Genomic DNA, 15,360 nt, shown 5'->3' with positions numbered 1-15,360 from the left:
TATTTTACAGAAAACGGAATATGAAAAAAATCTAAATGTACATAAAGTTAAATGTAAAGGCTTCCCCTGTCCAGTCATTTCCGACTCCAGCGGGGCAGTGCTCAACTCCGTTCCTTAGCCGAGGGAGTCAGCACTGTCTGAAGACACTTCTGTGGTCATGTGGCCAGCGTGACTATACACCTGTGGTGGCAAACCTATGGCATGCGTGCCACAGGTGGCACGCAGAGCCCTCTCTCTGGGCACAGATGCCCTAGCCCCAGTCCTAGGCCTTCAGCTGGGTTTTATAAAACCTTTTCGCTTTAGGCCTCCACCACCGTGTGCAAAAAAAGAAAAGAAAAAAAAAGTTCAATCAATTTCAACTTCTCGCGGGGAAAAAAAAGATCTCGCAAAGATGGAATTGACTGATTGAACTTTTTAGTCCCACCCAGTCTGCCGTTACCACCGCAGCCACGCCCAACCAATGGACCACACCCAACCAGCACCCAACGATACGTAAGTAGGTCTTGAGTTGCAGTTTGGGCACTTGGCCTCTAAAAGTTTTGCCATCACTGCTATACACCATGGAACATGGAACGCTCTTTACCTTCCCAACAAAGTGGCACCTGTTTATCTACTCAACTATAGCATGCTTTTGAACTGCTAGGAGGGCAGGAGCTGGGGCAAATAACAAGAGCTCACCCGGCTGCAGGGATTATCAGCTTTCTAGTTGACAAGCTCAGTGTCTTTAACTGCTGAGCCATTGTGCCCCAAATGTACATAGACAAAACAATTGAAGTAATCCAAAAGTTAACATTTTCCTAAGGAATTCTTGAAACATTATTTGATTATTTTGTCTTACCTGGGGACTCTGGTATATTCCTCAGTGCCAGGTAAGCCCAGCTGCCCATCCACAGCAAAACCCCAGGCATAGACTTGACCCTTGTCGTTTAATGCTAATGTGTGGGCTTCTCCACAAGAAACAGTGACAATGTTTTGAGCATCCAAGGCACCAACTTGCTCTGTAATTATAAATTAAAAAGTGGAAATAGCAAAAAACGTGTCTTTACTAACAAATCAAGTCAATTTTATACTACTTCTGGCCTAAGATACGTCACAGTCTAAGAACCCCAAGTCTACTTATTGATAATTGCACCCAGCAAGGTCTGAATTTTTATCCTCAAGGGATAAGTTTCAGAACCCTAAATATTTTCACTCATGCTAGAAACAGCAGTTTGGATTAATTAGGAGAGGACTGAAGCCATTACTAATTGAAAGATATCCTAAACACTGATGTTGTTGAATTTATCTAGTGTCCTGGTTTAATCCACAAGCATGACACGCACAAAGGTATTAAGGGATTTACTGAAAGTCCAAGCCCCTAATATGAATCCACTTGGACCGACTTGCAAGGTCCTAGGAAGTCCTAAGGCCAACATTGTTCCATCAAGGTACAAGGCTACTAAATCCAGGGGCAAATGCAAATGTAAAGTCCCTAGAGTCCACAGTCCAAGTCCAGTCTGAAGTCCAAGGCAAAGGCCCCAAACCCACAAACTAATCAAGTCCAAATACACAGTCAATCCTAACACTATCCAGAGCTGAGAAAATCAAGAGCATGAAGGCAAAGCATGCACACAGCAAGAAATGGGCAGTTGTTTCCAACAACCGCCAACTCCACTCATCCAATTAAATAGGCACGTGCCTATGTGGCTCTTAAGGAGAGGTGAGGCTGTCACCTCTCCAGTAGCCTTGCCGACCTCCATTGTCCCTTCTTCTCTCAGCCCTGTGCATCTGCAAATCAGGTGGAGGCAGCAAATCCTCCTCATCCCCACTGGCCAGCTGCAGCTCCGCCTCTCCTTTTCCTTCCTTCAGCAGGCCGTTCGTCCGGTTGTCTCTCCAGCAACCTCTCTGCTATGCCTGGCCTCTCCATTCCTGGCTCAGTGCCCTCACCAACTTCCCGACACTCCTCCGCAACCCCCTCCAGAGTCCCCAGAGAAGAGCCAGCTCTTCCTCACTGTCTGAGCAGGCATCCGGGGAAGCCATCACATCTAACTATATCTGGAAGTGACTGTTAAGGTCCTGTCTCAGCTATTCCTCCCAAGAAAGCAGAACTCTTGAAACAGGCATTGTTTCAAAAGGAACTTTTATTGAGCAATTAGGGATAGCAGAAGAGCAAAGCAAGATCTTACGTTTTTCCCGCGTGAAATGTTACATTAAAGCATCCCTTTCAAAACCCCTCCCTTTTGGCCAGATGTCCAGTTTGATTTCATACAATCCTCAGGTGCGAAGTTGTTATGGGAACTGAGGTGATAAGCACAGATCCCAGGGGCTGTCCTCAGGGTTACAGCCTCCTCCCATCAGAGTGAAGACAGATGGCACAGGGCACGTTCCTCTCCCGTTCACACATTGCAGCATCAAAAGTGTGAGGAACAAAGCGGAGGAAATACTGACCAACCTCCCCGCTCCCAACAGCATGGCCTAACAGCCTCCCCCCTCCCATCAAAATGGCAGAACCCGAAAGTAAAAAGGAATAGAAAGGTTGAGGGTGTGACAGTGATTTTCATACAATCAAAAGTCAAAGTCTGGGTTGTTTCTAGAGACTACAATTTTTGAATTTGTGCATTAAAACCTTGGACAGCAATAGCTAATATAATCACAAAACATAACACTGAATATTACCCTTGCACACACAGGCAAGTAGTCCTCGACTTAATGACCACAATGGGGACTGGAATGCCAGTGTTGAGTGAAATGGCAATTAAGCAAGCAAGACACTCGTGTAACTGCTTTGCCCAATGAGTGCAATTCCACCACTCCTGGTTGCGTCATTAAGCAATCTCCCTGCATGTTAAGCAGATGGAATCCCAGGTAAGCAAAAGATGCCTTGGGGGAGGGGGAGTCCAGGGGAGGGTGCAATCCTTCATTAGGCTGCAGGAACAGAGTTTAAATCCTGAAGATTTTAGTTCCATCCCTATAGTCCAACAAAAGATTTCCTCTCCCATCCCTCCATCCACAGGGGGAAAATCCTTCTGTAAAGCACCCTTTCTGAGGCCATTGTAACTGGCTAAACGGACCAGTTTTAAGTCAAAGACTACCTGTAATACACATCAGGATTTAAGAATGAAAACTATACATGCTTACCCTCCCCAGACAGCAAAACTGAATAGAAGATTCATCCTTCCAAAATTTTCCAAGCTATAATAAAGCATTTTGTCATTTCTATTATTTTCTTCAAATATTATCACTCAAGAGACTATGATATAAAAGTTAACAAAACCTCAGTTGTGTTGTCTTCTTAAGGATCCATTAGTTATTCAGATTAGCCAAAACCTTTCTAGAACTACTAATGTGCCATATTTCCCAAGAAAATAGTTTTGTAGAAACTGGGAGATTACTTTTATAGAGTAAAGTAATGCAAAATTTATTTTATCACTGCCACTGGTGTGCTGGATTTTCCAAACCATCTAGGTGCTTTTCAACTTAAATTTACTGAATTTAATTCAAGTATAAATAAACAAAAAATAGGGTTTCTTTCTTTTAAAACCTATGTGGCTACTGTACTGGGAAACACATATACAAATAGAAAGTCACATAGTGAAGGATCTTTCACATCAAGTTATTTCATAAAAGGAAACTCTTATCAACCCCATCTATCTTAAGAGTATTATATATACTTTTCCTAGTACAAATTATCAATTTTCAAAACGATGTCCAGGATAAAAGATACCATCATGAGAAATGTAAACTAAAAGGTTAGATAAGATTCCTCAAATGTAATATTTTCAAAATCTTAACATCCCTACATAATCATTTGTTTAAAAACATGTGGTAAAGCTCTTTAAATATGAATTAGTTTGATATTATACATTAATTAGATGCCTTCAAGTGTGCAAATCTGGTACCAAAATTTAGAATCAAAACCGTGCAGGATCCAACCAACATTATTTTTTATCTTACCTGGTCGTTTTCTAGATTTGTCATGGCCTAATTGTCCTAAATCATTACATCCACAGGTATACACAGTCCCATCATCCAATACAAATACAGTATGCCTCAGTCCACAGCCAACATCTTGAACTTTTTTGTTTACAAAGAAACTGCATCTTCTGGGTTCCAGGACAATCTCTTCATCAATACCGCCCAATCCAAGTTGTCCAAAAGATGCATTTCCCCAACATAACATGTTGCAAGTCCTTTCAATATTCTGCCAATTTCAATCTGCAAAAGCGTTCCACCAGCATTACTGTCACAGAAGAAAAGGTTAGTCAATAAGGTTAGCATTTATATCAAGGTACACTACTTTCACCCCTCAATTTTTACGACCAGCCCAAATAAAAACACTGCAAGAATTTTCAAATTTATACCTAAAGCAAACCACTTCTGAAAAACCTGGCCAAGAAAACTACAGGGACTTGTTCTAGACAGTGGTCAGGAGTTAATAATGACTTGAAGGAGCCCCAAAAAAAGTATTTAACTATTTCAAATAATTATGTGATTTGGAAATTTTTGCTCTCGTAACTATCAGAAGTGTGTGGTTGCTATTTTATTGCTAGAGTAAATTTGTTTTTTTTAGAGGGTATGTCAGGGGTCACACTTAGAAGTTAGGCAGGATCAAACCAAGGGTAATTTAATTGCATTTTACTTTTCACAAACTGAATAAGTTTAGTATGACAGCTCCTCACATATATAATGATTTCTCTTTGTGTTGCATTAAAAAGTAAAAACAACTTCTAGAAGATCCATACATCATCTCCTTTCAAAGAGATGAAGTAGCCTCCCGAGTTGCATTGTCATAAAGCAGGATCTTCAAACTTGGCCCTTTTATGACTTGTGGACTTCAACTCCCAGAATTCATCAGACAGGCATGCTGGCTGAGGAATTCTGGGAGTTGAAGTCCACAAGTCACAAAAGGGCCAAGTTGGAAGACCCCTGTCATAAAGGGTTATTTCTGCTTCCAAATAATTGCTATTTAGAAGTGATGCAATACTATTCTAAAGGCCTTTTTCAAAGCTGTTTTCAAAAATATTACGCATGTATTAAATATCATTCTAGAACAATATAGCATCAATTGTTCTGTTTCAAACCCCCTCACCCGAGAATTCAAACATATTATAGGAAACCACAAACAAAACACTAATTAAGATATTTAACAGTGAGCCAAAAGAATTTAATAACTCATGGTTAGGTTCTACAACTTCTAATTATATATATTAATTATTAAAATACCCAAGCAAACTCTGGGAACACAAAAAGAATGTAACATGAGAATATAGGGCAGTCATCACAAATTAAAAGTTAAAGCAAAGCTTGAATAATGCTTTTCAAGGATTTTCAAATGATGTAATCCAATTTGGGGAAACTGGTGTTAAAGCTCTGAAAATAATTGCATAGGGAAATGCCTACACTGGAAGACTGGCCCGAATAGCCAAATGTTTTCCATTATTAACTTTTAAAGCCATAAACAGCTTAGGATTGATTATAAGAAGGATCTGCCATAATGAAACTGCTTGGGAACTAATCTCTAGGCAAAGCCTTCTAAAGTTCCTCTACTTGAAAGCTTATTTATGGCCAAAGCATGGTCCAAGACAGCCTTTTCCTGCATTGATCCCAATCTAGGAAATGTACTTTCTCAGAAACTATGCTTGACATTCAGTCTTCTTTAGGAACAGATGATCTTTAAATGGCAAATGTTTATGATTTAACCTATATTTATGCATGTGTATGGGACAGCACACCACATCTTCACATGTGGTGTTTTAACTACAAGTGGCCTTGAATGTTCTTTAAGAGAGCAAGGAAAAATACAAATCAAATACATTTATAATATTAAACACCCATAAAAGCTTTTTCCCCCTAGCCTATTAATTGTATACACAACTGAAGTCCACCTAACTGCTCATCAGTATTTGGGAAATACAGTGCAACCTGGACACGCTTTGGGCACAGAGTAGGACAGGTATGCTATGGACTAGTTTTCCTAAATTTAAAACTGCTTATAAAAGAAAGGTAAAGGCAAAGGTGGCTCAGTGGGTAGGACGCTGAGCTTCTCGATCAGAAGGTCGGCAGTTTGGCAGGTCGAATCCTGAGTGCCACGTAGCAGAGTGAGCGCCTGTTACTCGTCCCAGCTTCTGCCCACCTAGCAGTTCGAAAGCACGTAAAAATGCAAGTAGAAAAATAGGGACCACTACGGTGGGAAGGTAACAGCGTTCCGTGCGCCTTTGGCATCTAGTCATGCCAGCCACATGACCACGGAGACGTCCTCGGACAAGCGCTGGCTCTTCGGCTTTGAAACGGAGATGAGCACCGGCCCCTAGAGTCAGAAACGACTAGCACGCATGTGCGGGGGAACCTTTACCTTTACCTTAAAAAAGAAATTCTGTTGCTGTGATTGTTTAGACACTTTCAAAATTAAAAATAAAGCCTGAATCAAAACAGATTATAGCAACTATGATCTAACTGTAGTTCATCAAATAATTCATCAGATTTTTTTTTACATTTTAAATCTGAAGTGCTGCATATGGCACAGGCTAATAAAAAATGGACTAGACGTGTTAACAGTTTAAAATCAGAAATGGGTATGGGAACATGCCAGAAATAACAAGATATTTTGGAGACGTGGAAATGTTATCCTATCCTACAACTCACACGTATTTCGCCTATCTGAGCCAATTCCAAATATGACTTTCTGCTCAAATCTTTAATCTTACATATTTATTCCTAACTAAACTTGATTCAAATATTGCTTCAGACTGAAACACGGAAAGTAAATAACTAAATCCTACCACATTTAGGAGACATTTAAGATGATGTTGCCTTGAGGAGTGCATAGCAGTATTTATGCTTTCATGTCAATAACTGCATGTACAATTTTAATCTGTTGCAAGAAAATAAACAAATACACATTAATGGAATCCAAATTTGTCCAGCCCTAAGTAAATAATCTACAAATTAACTTTTTGATTAACAGAGAATTTTTAAAGTTTTTCTCAATGAAATGAAATGATAAATTTAAGACTTCCATTTAATTAGCAAGAAATTTATTAGAAAAGATAAAATACTAAGTAATAAACAAAAAGCCCTATTCTGTACTGCAATGGACAAAGTTCCTCCCTCCCTGTAATACTACTGTGCCACAGCTCTAGGAAAAATAATCAAATATAATAAAAAAAATCCATTTTGCAACTCAGCATGTGTATTACTTTTAAGAACTCATCAATCTCAAACTACTTAGTAAGGACTAATTTTGCAGTATGACGACTAGATACAGTGCAAAGTTCATTTAAGAAGCAATAGCAAACATGTAAAAACAAGAAGTGACAAGATAAATATAGTCCTGTTGAAAAATAACATATGGATTCTTGAAAGAGAGAAGTTTTAGGTAAATTGGGATTTACATAAAGTTATTTAAAATTCCATGTCATAATACCTATAAAAATCGATTCCTGTATTTTAAAATAACTTACACAAATTTACTAAAAATTTTTATCAATACAACTGGTCCCATTCAGATTCTGGGAGTTGAACACAAGTTATAAAAGGGCCAAGTTTGAAGACCCCTGGTGTAGAACATTATTTCTCAACCTTAGCAATTTTAATATGTAAGGTCCCTGGCCCTCACTTAAATTTGAGACACGATTAAAAGTCTGATCAGACAACTCAAAAAAAGGGTTCTTGAGGAAACAGTGCTTTAATTCATCAAATAAAATAGCTGGGTGGCAAACAATCTGGAATGCTGGCAGAGTTATGTCCAGAAGTGCCACACCTTAGAACGGAGGTCTCCAACCTTTTGATTTGGCGGCCCCGGAAAGGGAGGCAGGCACGTGCGCGTGTGCAAATGGGCTGCCCGTGAGTGCATGTGCACACGAAAACGGCTGCATGCGAGCACATATGCAAACGAGCCTGCAGGACACTATGGGCAACGCTAGTGCCAGTGGTACATTCGGGGTTGGGGCGGTGCTAGTGCTGGTGGGATGCTCAGGGTGGCGCTAGTGCCAGTAGGACGCTCACGGGCGGGGTGGTGCGAGCACCGTTGGTATCCTCGGAGCAGGGTGGCGCTAGCACCGGCGGGATGCTCAGGGCGGCACTAGCGTGAGGGGGGGTGAGCGCACACACATGTGCACATGCACTGGCCATCCCTTCACGCGGCCTAGTGGCTGCAGCCTGGTAGTGGGCTGTGGCCCAGTTTGGGGACCCCTGCCTTGAGTAGCATGCTTTGTAAACTTTGTTAGTCAATGAAAATCAGACAACAGAGCCATCACATCATAAGGAAGACATCAATCATTCCTGTACACTCCCTTATTCCCTCCTTCAGTACGTTTCTGATGCTTGCATAAAATTTGTCCTGACGCAAAGGCTGATTACAAAAGCAAGATAGCAATAGTTAGGCTAAACTATTTCTTTTTGTTCCAGTTACAGAACCCTTCAAAGATGTATCGATATTAACTCTCACAATTATGGGAACTGAAATTGCTAAAGTCTTAAAATTGCTAAAGTTGAGAAACACTGGTGTAGAAAATAGTCACTTTTTTTAAAAAAATCATATCTATGTACCAGAAAGAATATACTCTCTTAAAAAGTTTTGAACAGTTAAACTTTGTTAGGATATGCAGTATAAAATATATATCCAAGAATAAGTCCTGCTGAAAACAATGGCCCTCACTGAATTAATCTCTATGAATGCACTGTAAATATTTGTTTGCCTTTGCCAAACATTTACAAAAATCTCTTAGTAACAATAATAACAATAGGTAGAATAAATCTGATAACAGTTCTATTCCATTTCCAGGGATTACAGATTTATTTCATTCGTCCACCTAAGAATTTTGAAAAGATCTTCTGCATAAACCTAGAGCTTTCCAGAAGCATGCAGTGGCATGAATCATTATTACAACATCACTTACGTATAACATAACTACTTTACTGTCAGAATCCATTTATATCCCATTCCTAAATCCCTATCTGTATACCCCCAAATCTCACCCCTCACTGGATTCTGCCATTCCCAAGGAGGAGAAGAAAAGATGTTAATTGGCCATCCCTATTCATTAGATGCAAGGTTGTTTATTCAGCCTGCCTAGACCAGGGAAAGAACCTTTGAACTAAGAAGAACAAAGAAAGGGGGGGCAGAGATTCTGGTTTGTATCTCTGATTGGAATCTGAAGGGGAGGAAATAAATGTCGTAAAGGCATGGAAGATCCCTTTTCCCATGGAAGGTTTTGACACCTGAACCTTAATTGTTCCGGGACTGACCAAATGGACTGAGGGGAGGGTTTTTTTACTCGGGGACACTTTAAAAGTATCAATCTACAACACAGTTTCCAGATCCTGTCTAGATTTTCCACTGACAATCACGTTTTAGTAAAAGTTCCTGCTTGGACAATCCTGTCTCCAAGAGTTCTTCTTTCCTAAGACGTAGATTGGGGTGGGTTCTGACATTTACTCAAGATGAACAGGAATACTATAATCTCCATATCATTATGTAAGATCAAAACTTCATTCTATCACCTTTTAAAAATATATGTATTGATATTTTAAGTTTATTATTTACATAACAATTTTACACATTTTCTTTTTTTAAAACATTAATATATTCTTGGCAAGTGGAGGCAATTTGGGAAGCAAAAGTGTACGTAAGATAGTCAAAAGATAATTGCCAGCTTTGGGATAAAACCAGCAAAGAGGCAGATTCTGTCTACTTTAAAAGTGATAATGTCCTTTATTTTATTTTGAAAATACTGCTCCTTGTTCCTTGTCTACCTCAAACAACCTTCAGCTTCTATTCAACATTCCCAAGTCTTAGCTCTGCATATTTCATCAATTAACACTGCCCTTACATGAGCAATAGGTTCTTATTACTCATGTAAATGTGTCATTATGCTATATAACTGATCATCCATATAAATATGGGTAATACAGTATATATTAGTGTTCTTGACACAGAGAAATGGTATCTACTGAGGAAAATAGATCTCTGGGAGTGCTGATATCACTATTAGGAGCAACTATAGACTTTGGGTTTCATTTCCACAGAATCAGAAAAATATTATAGTGAGCATTTTCTGACTATGGTGCCAACATGTATATATGTTTAAATGTTCCTAACATAGGCACGTATGTAAAAGAGCTATTCTCACCATTACTTTTCTAAGGACATAGCTCAGAAAATGCTCACCTATAATACTTTTTCTGACTTCTGTGGAAATTAGTACAACCAAAGGTACTATAGCTGCTCTACATCTTCCTGTCTGAATTTACAGATCCTAACCCTGTACCAAACTCATTTCAGTAGCCACTCTGAACAATATATTAATATTTAATATATTAAACACCTATGTAGAAAGAAAAATACTTTCATGAGATATTTCTATGATTTCAATTATTTTACATTAACGGAAAGCTCTATCATAAAAAGAGCATAAGTGAGGTCTGAGATTATACAACTATATGCACTTTTGTGCAAGTAAGTTTTCAAGCATAATAGGCCTTGGGAATGGGAATTATTTGAATAGTATGATATACAAAACAGTTCTGTATACTTTGGAAGAATGCCAGTGCAGGAAGAAATATTAGACAGCACATTTCATATCTTTCACAACAACACAGGTCCCCAGCAAAAATTTCAGGTGCTGATGAAATGCAAGAGAACAAGCATAGCAGATTGAACTGCAATCCAATCCCTTATTTAAAAGCAAGCTTTGCTGAAAGCAACGTGACCTATTTCTGAATTTTAAAAAAAAAGTTGGGTTACATGATTTATCAAACAACAGGCTTTCATATCATTATGGGATGCCGCCCCCTCAATGACACTTTACACTTTTTCTTCAGCTTTCACTTTTCATCACCACCACCACCACCACCCCCAAAAAAACACAACCCTCTGCAGCCATTTTACTTGTGGAAGGAAAACAAAAAGCAGGCAGGAATTTGCCCATACACAAAAGTCAGGCTGGCTTTGGGGCCAATTGGGAGGAAGACGATCAGAGTTTTCAATGAAAGAAAAGGCCCGTCCATCCAAAATCCCTCGTTTCTCCCAGCAGCCAAACAGAAGCCTGTGGGGAAAAACATGTCCAAGAGAAGATGAAGGCGACGGGCATACGCCCCCCCCCCCGGCCTTCTCCAGCGACTGGAGGCCGCTAGTTTTGAATTTGGGGTACGGCTGGGAGCAACCCACAGCCATTTCCTCTCATTTTAATTGGCGGGAGGGGGGAAGATAGACTTTAACCTTCGCTGGCTCCCCTCTTCGCCCACCCTCCTGCCTTCTCTGCGGGTCCAACGGGGCCTGCAACATTGTAGGAAAGGGTGTTTTTTTTTTCCTTCCCCTCGTAAATAAAAGGGGGAAAGGAGTCGAGCTGCCTGGCTCGGCCTGCCCTCTCCCCAGAAGGCCTACCCGCTGGGGCGGAAAGGAGGGGAGCAGCCGGCGATGAGCTCTCCCCGGACTGCCATTCCGAGCCCCCAGAAGGAGGAGAGACGCCCCGCCGAGCCGTCCTCCCAAACCGCCTCTCCGGCCAGCCCCGGCTCCACCCGCGCCTTCCCCTAGCGGCCTCCTCTCCGCGCCGGGAAGCACCCCCGCCCGGGCTGGACTCACCGCGGCCGCTACGCGTCCCTCCCTTTCTCGGGAGTGACCCGCGGCGAGGCTGCCTTACGGCTGGGCTTACAAATGCGGCAGGGCGGGCGGGCGGGAAACAGGCCCAGAAGCGCCGATACGGCGCGCGTAACGCGCAAGCGCCCTTCCCATTCGCGGAGGGCCCCGATAGGACGGGAGGCGCTGCACGGGGCAGGCCGCCCTTCCTAGCTGGCCCGAGGGAGAGGCGGCGGGCGGCGGGGCGGCATGGGGCGCAGTCTCTTCCCGCTTCTGCCGGGCAATCCTCGGAGGCCCTGTTGAGCTGAGGGCCGGGGCCGGCGGGCGCCTCGGAACCCTTTTTTTTTTTTTGCCCAGCCGGACTGCCCTGCGAGCCACCCGATGGCAGTCCAGAGAAGCAGGCAGGTGGCTCTTAGCTCCCCTCTAGTGTTTATCCGGTTGGTGGCCATGCACTGGATTTTACCGGCTTTATCCCCTAGCTCAGGGGTAGGCAACCTTGGCTCTTTTATGACTCGTGGACTTCAACTCCCATAATTCCTGACCCAGCATGGCTGGCTGAGGAATTCTGGGAGTTGAAGTCCAGAAGTCATGAAGGAGTCAAGGTGGCTTACCCCTAATCCAGGGGTAGGCAACCTCGGCTCTTTTATGACTCATGGACTTCAACTCCCAGAATTCCTGAGCCAGCATAGCTGGCTCAGGAATTCTGGGAGTTGAAGTCCATGAGTCATAAAAGAGCCGAGGTTGCCTACCCCTGCCCTAGCTGTAATACGGTTACAGTCTGCTGGTCTTGGCCCACTACGGAGGTGGCTTGTGCAAGAAAGCTGCGGGCCTTCAAGCGGCTATATAGGCTCGGATGGGACAGATTGCTGAACAAAGTTGGTCTGGGCTTACCAAGTTTCCTACGGAACTGAACGTGAGGAATTCTCCAAGAGCTATTGTCACACAAAATGCAACTCATGATGTTGGTGTCCCATTTAGGAGTAAATGTTCATTAGGAAGTCAAATCTCAAATCTTATTTTGAAGGAGATGTGATTGATTCCAGGGTGATTACAAGCAAATGAGACAGACATCTCTAGCATAACAACGTGTTAAAAGTGCTTCTCAAACTTGGCCATCTAAACCAGGGGTCTTCAAACTTGGCCCTTTTATGATTTGTGGACTTCAACTCCCAGAACCAACCCAGTGATGCCCTCGATGTGATGTCCCGTTGCCTGGAAGCGGTACAGATTTGGATGGGAGAAAACAGGCTTCGACTCAACCTGGCCAAGACTGAATGGCTGTACATACCGTCATCTCGTTTAGTCCAAGAGGTTCCATCTCTGACTATAGGAGGAGAGATGTTACCTCCCATTGATAGAGCACGCAATCTGGGCGTCCTCAGATTCACGACTCAGTTTTGAAGATCATATTGGAGTCGTGGCTAGGGGGGCATTTGCACAGATTCGTCTTATATACCAATTGCACCCCTTTTTGGACCGAGATGCCCTACGTACAGTCACCCACACACTCGTGACCTCCCGTATAGATTACTGTAATGCTCTCTACATGGGGCTGCCCTTGAAGACCACCCGGAGGCTTCAGCTGGTGCAAAATGCAGCTGCACGGGTTGTGATGGGAGCACCCCGATACTCCCACATTACACCCATCCTGCGTGAGCTTCATTGGCTACCAGTCGCCCTCCGGGTGAGATTTAGGGTGCTGGTACTTACCTTTAAAGCCCTACATGGCTTAGGTCCGGGATACTTGCAGGACCATCTGCTGCCGGGAACAAATTCCCATCGTCCAGTACGCTCACACAGAGAAGGCCTCCTCAGGTTACCGTCAGCTAGGCAATGTCGGCTGGCGACCCCCAGGGGGAGGGCCTTCTCTGTGGGAGCGCCAGCCCTATAGAATCAGCTCCCCCCTGAGCTTCGGATAACCCAAAACCTCCAATCCTTTCGCCGCGGCCTCAAAACACTCCTGTTCCACCAGGCTGACCTGGACTGACAGGCATTTTAATTAATTTATATTTAGAATTTTTAATTTATTTTTTAATTCTTTAATTTTAATTTATTGCACAGATGATTTCAATTTTATTTTTATCTTGATTTCTGTACTTATTATATGTTTTGTTGTTAGCCGCCCTGAGTCCTTCGGGAGATAGGGCGGGATATAAATCCCATCAATAAATAAATAAATAAATAAATACAGGCTAACGAGAAATCTGCTTACACCCTTGCCATGGTAATGTGTTCTGATAGTCTGTTGTAGAGGTAATCCTCAACCACAATTGAGCCCAAAATTTCTGTTGCTAAGCAAGATATTAAGTGAATTTTGCCCCATTTTACAACTTTTCCTGCCACAGTTGTGAAGCGAATCACTGCAGTTCTTAAGTTAGTAACATGTTTGTTAAGTGAATCTGGCTTCCCCGTTGACTTTGCTTGTCAGAAGGTTGCAAAAGGGTATCACATGGCTCCAGGAAACTGCAACTAGACAGTCAATTGCCAAGCGTTTGAATTTTGTTCATGTGACCATGGAGATGCTGCAACGATCGTAAGTGTAAAAAATGGTCATGTCACTTTTTCAGTGTCATAACTTTGAATTGTCACTAAATGAATTGTAAGCCAAAGGTTATGTGTAGGAAAATGTTATATATACTTATTCTTCAACAAATAAGACGTTTTGTTGAAGCTTGAATATAGCCAGCATGTAGCCCATCTGCAAAGATGAAGTCAGGCTCAGAATGAATTAAGATTTGCAACAAAGGTCAATAATAATAATAAAAAGTTTCTTTCAACCTATAAAAGACAAGAAAAAAGAAACAATCAACTCACTAATGGGAGAAGATGGAAAGAAAGTGAAGGGCAGCAGGGAGAAAGCAAAGCTGCTTAATTCTTTCTTTGCATCTGTCTTCACAGACACACACACACACACGTACACACACACAAACACACACAGACACACACAAAAGTAGCACAGCTTACCAAAAACAGAACCATAAAAGACAGACTAGTAATTCAAATTAAAATAGGCAAGAATATGGTAAGAGAACACTTGTCCACCCTGTTGTTGTTGTTGTTGTTGTTAGCTGCGAAGTCGTGTCCGACCCATCGCGACCCTATGGACAACATTCCTCCAGGCCTTCCTGTCCTCTACCATCTTCTGGAGTCCATTTAAGCTCACGCCTACTGCTTCAGTGACTCCATCCAGCCACCTCATTCTCTGTCGTCCCCTTCTTCTATTGCCCTCGATCTTTCCCAGCATTAGGCTCTTCTCCAGTGAGTCCTTCCTTCTCATTAGGTGGCCAAAGTACTTGAGTTTTAGCTTCAGGATCTGGCCTTCTAAAGAGCAGTCAGGGTTGATCTCCTCTAGGACTGACCGGTTTGATCGCCTTGCAGTCCAAGGGACTCGCAGGAGTCTTCTCCAGCACCACAGTTCAAAGGCCTCAATTCTTTGGCGCTCAGCCTTTCTTATGGTCCAACTTTCACTGCCATACATTGCAACTGGGAAGACCATAGCCTTGACTATACGCACTTTTGTTGACAGGGTGATGTCTCTGCTTTTTAGTGTGCTGTCTAGATTTGCCATGGCTTTCCTCCCCAGGAGCAAGCGTCTTTTAATTTCTTGGCTACAGTCCCCATCTGCAGTGATCTTGGAGCCCAGGAAAATAAAATCTGTCACTACCTCCATTTCTTCCCCATCTATTTGCCAGGAATTGAGAGGGCCGGATGCCATGATCTTGGTTTTCTTAATGTTAAGTTTCAACCCAAGTTTTGCACTCTCCTTCTTCACCCGCAACAAGAGGCTCTTTAGTTCTTCTTCACTT

The 15,360-nt window shown here is 42.4% G+C and overlaps 1 protein-coding gene across 3 annotated transcripts in view; it reads right to left on the bottom strand.

Annotated features, from left to right (window-relative positions):
• Nucleotides 1-11,675, bottom strand: part of HERC4 (HECT and RLD domain containing E3 ubiquitin protein ligase 4) — a 53,102-nt gene extending 41,427 nt beyond the window's left edge. The window contains exons 1-4 of one of the 3 annotated variants that reach the window (XM_081328226.1): nt 11,561-11,675; nt 6,759-6,850; nt 3,934-4,219; nt 839-998 (exon numbers count right to left, since the gene is read on the bottom strand). In XM_081328226.1, coding sequence (XP_081184352.1) covers nt 839-998; nt 3,934-4,159 — 386 coding nt within the window. In that variant the 5' untranslated portion in view covers nt 4,160-4,219; nt 6,759-6,850; nt 11,561-11,675. Of the gene's footprint in view, nt 1-838; nt 999-3,933; nt 4,220-6,758; nt 6,851-11,362; nt 11,491-11,560 lie in introns of those variants that run through there. The other 2 variants (XM_081328225.1, XM_081328227.1) reach the window with 2 other exon arrangements.
• Nucleotides 11,676-15,360: the final 3,685 nt, after the last annotated feature.

This window comes from Vipera berus, assembly GCF_964194415.1.
Source record: "Vipera berus genome assembly, chromosome: 5".
In the NCBI taxonomy this organism is placed as follows: domain Eukaryota; kingdom Metazoa; phylum Chordata; class Lepidosauria; order Squamata; family Viperidae; genus Vipera; species Vipera berus.
Note: the sequence above shows the minus strand (reverse complement) of the source record. Positions and strands in the feature narration are given on the sequence as shown.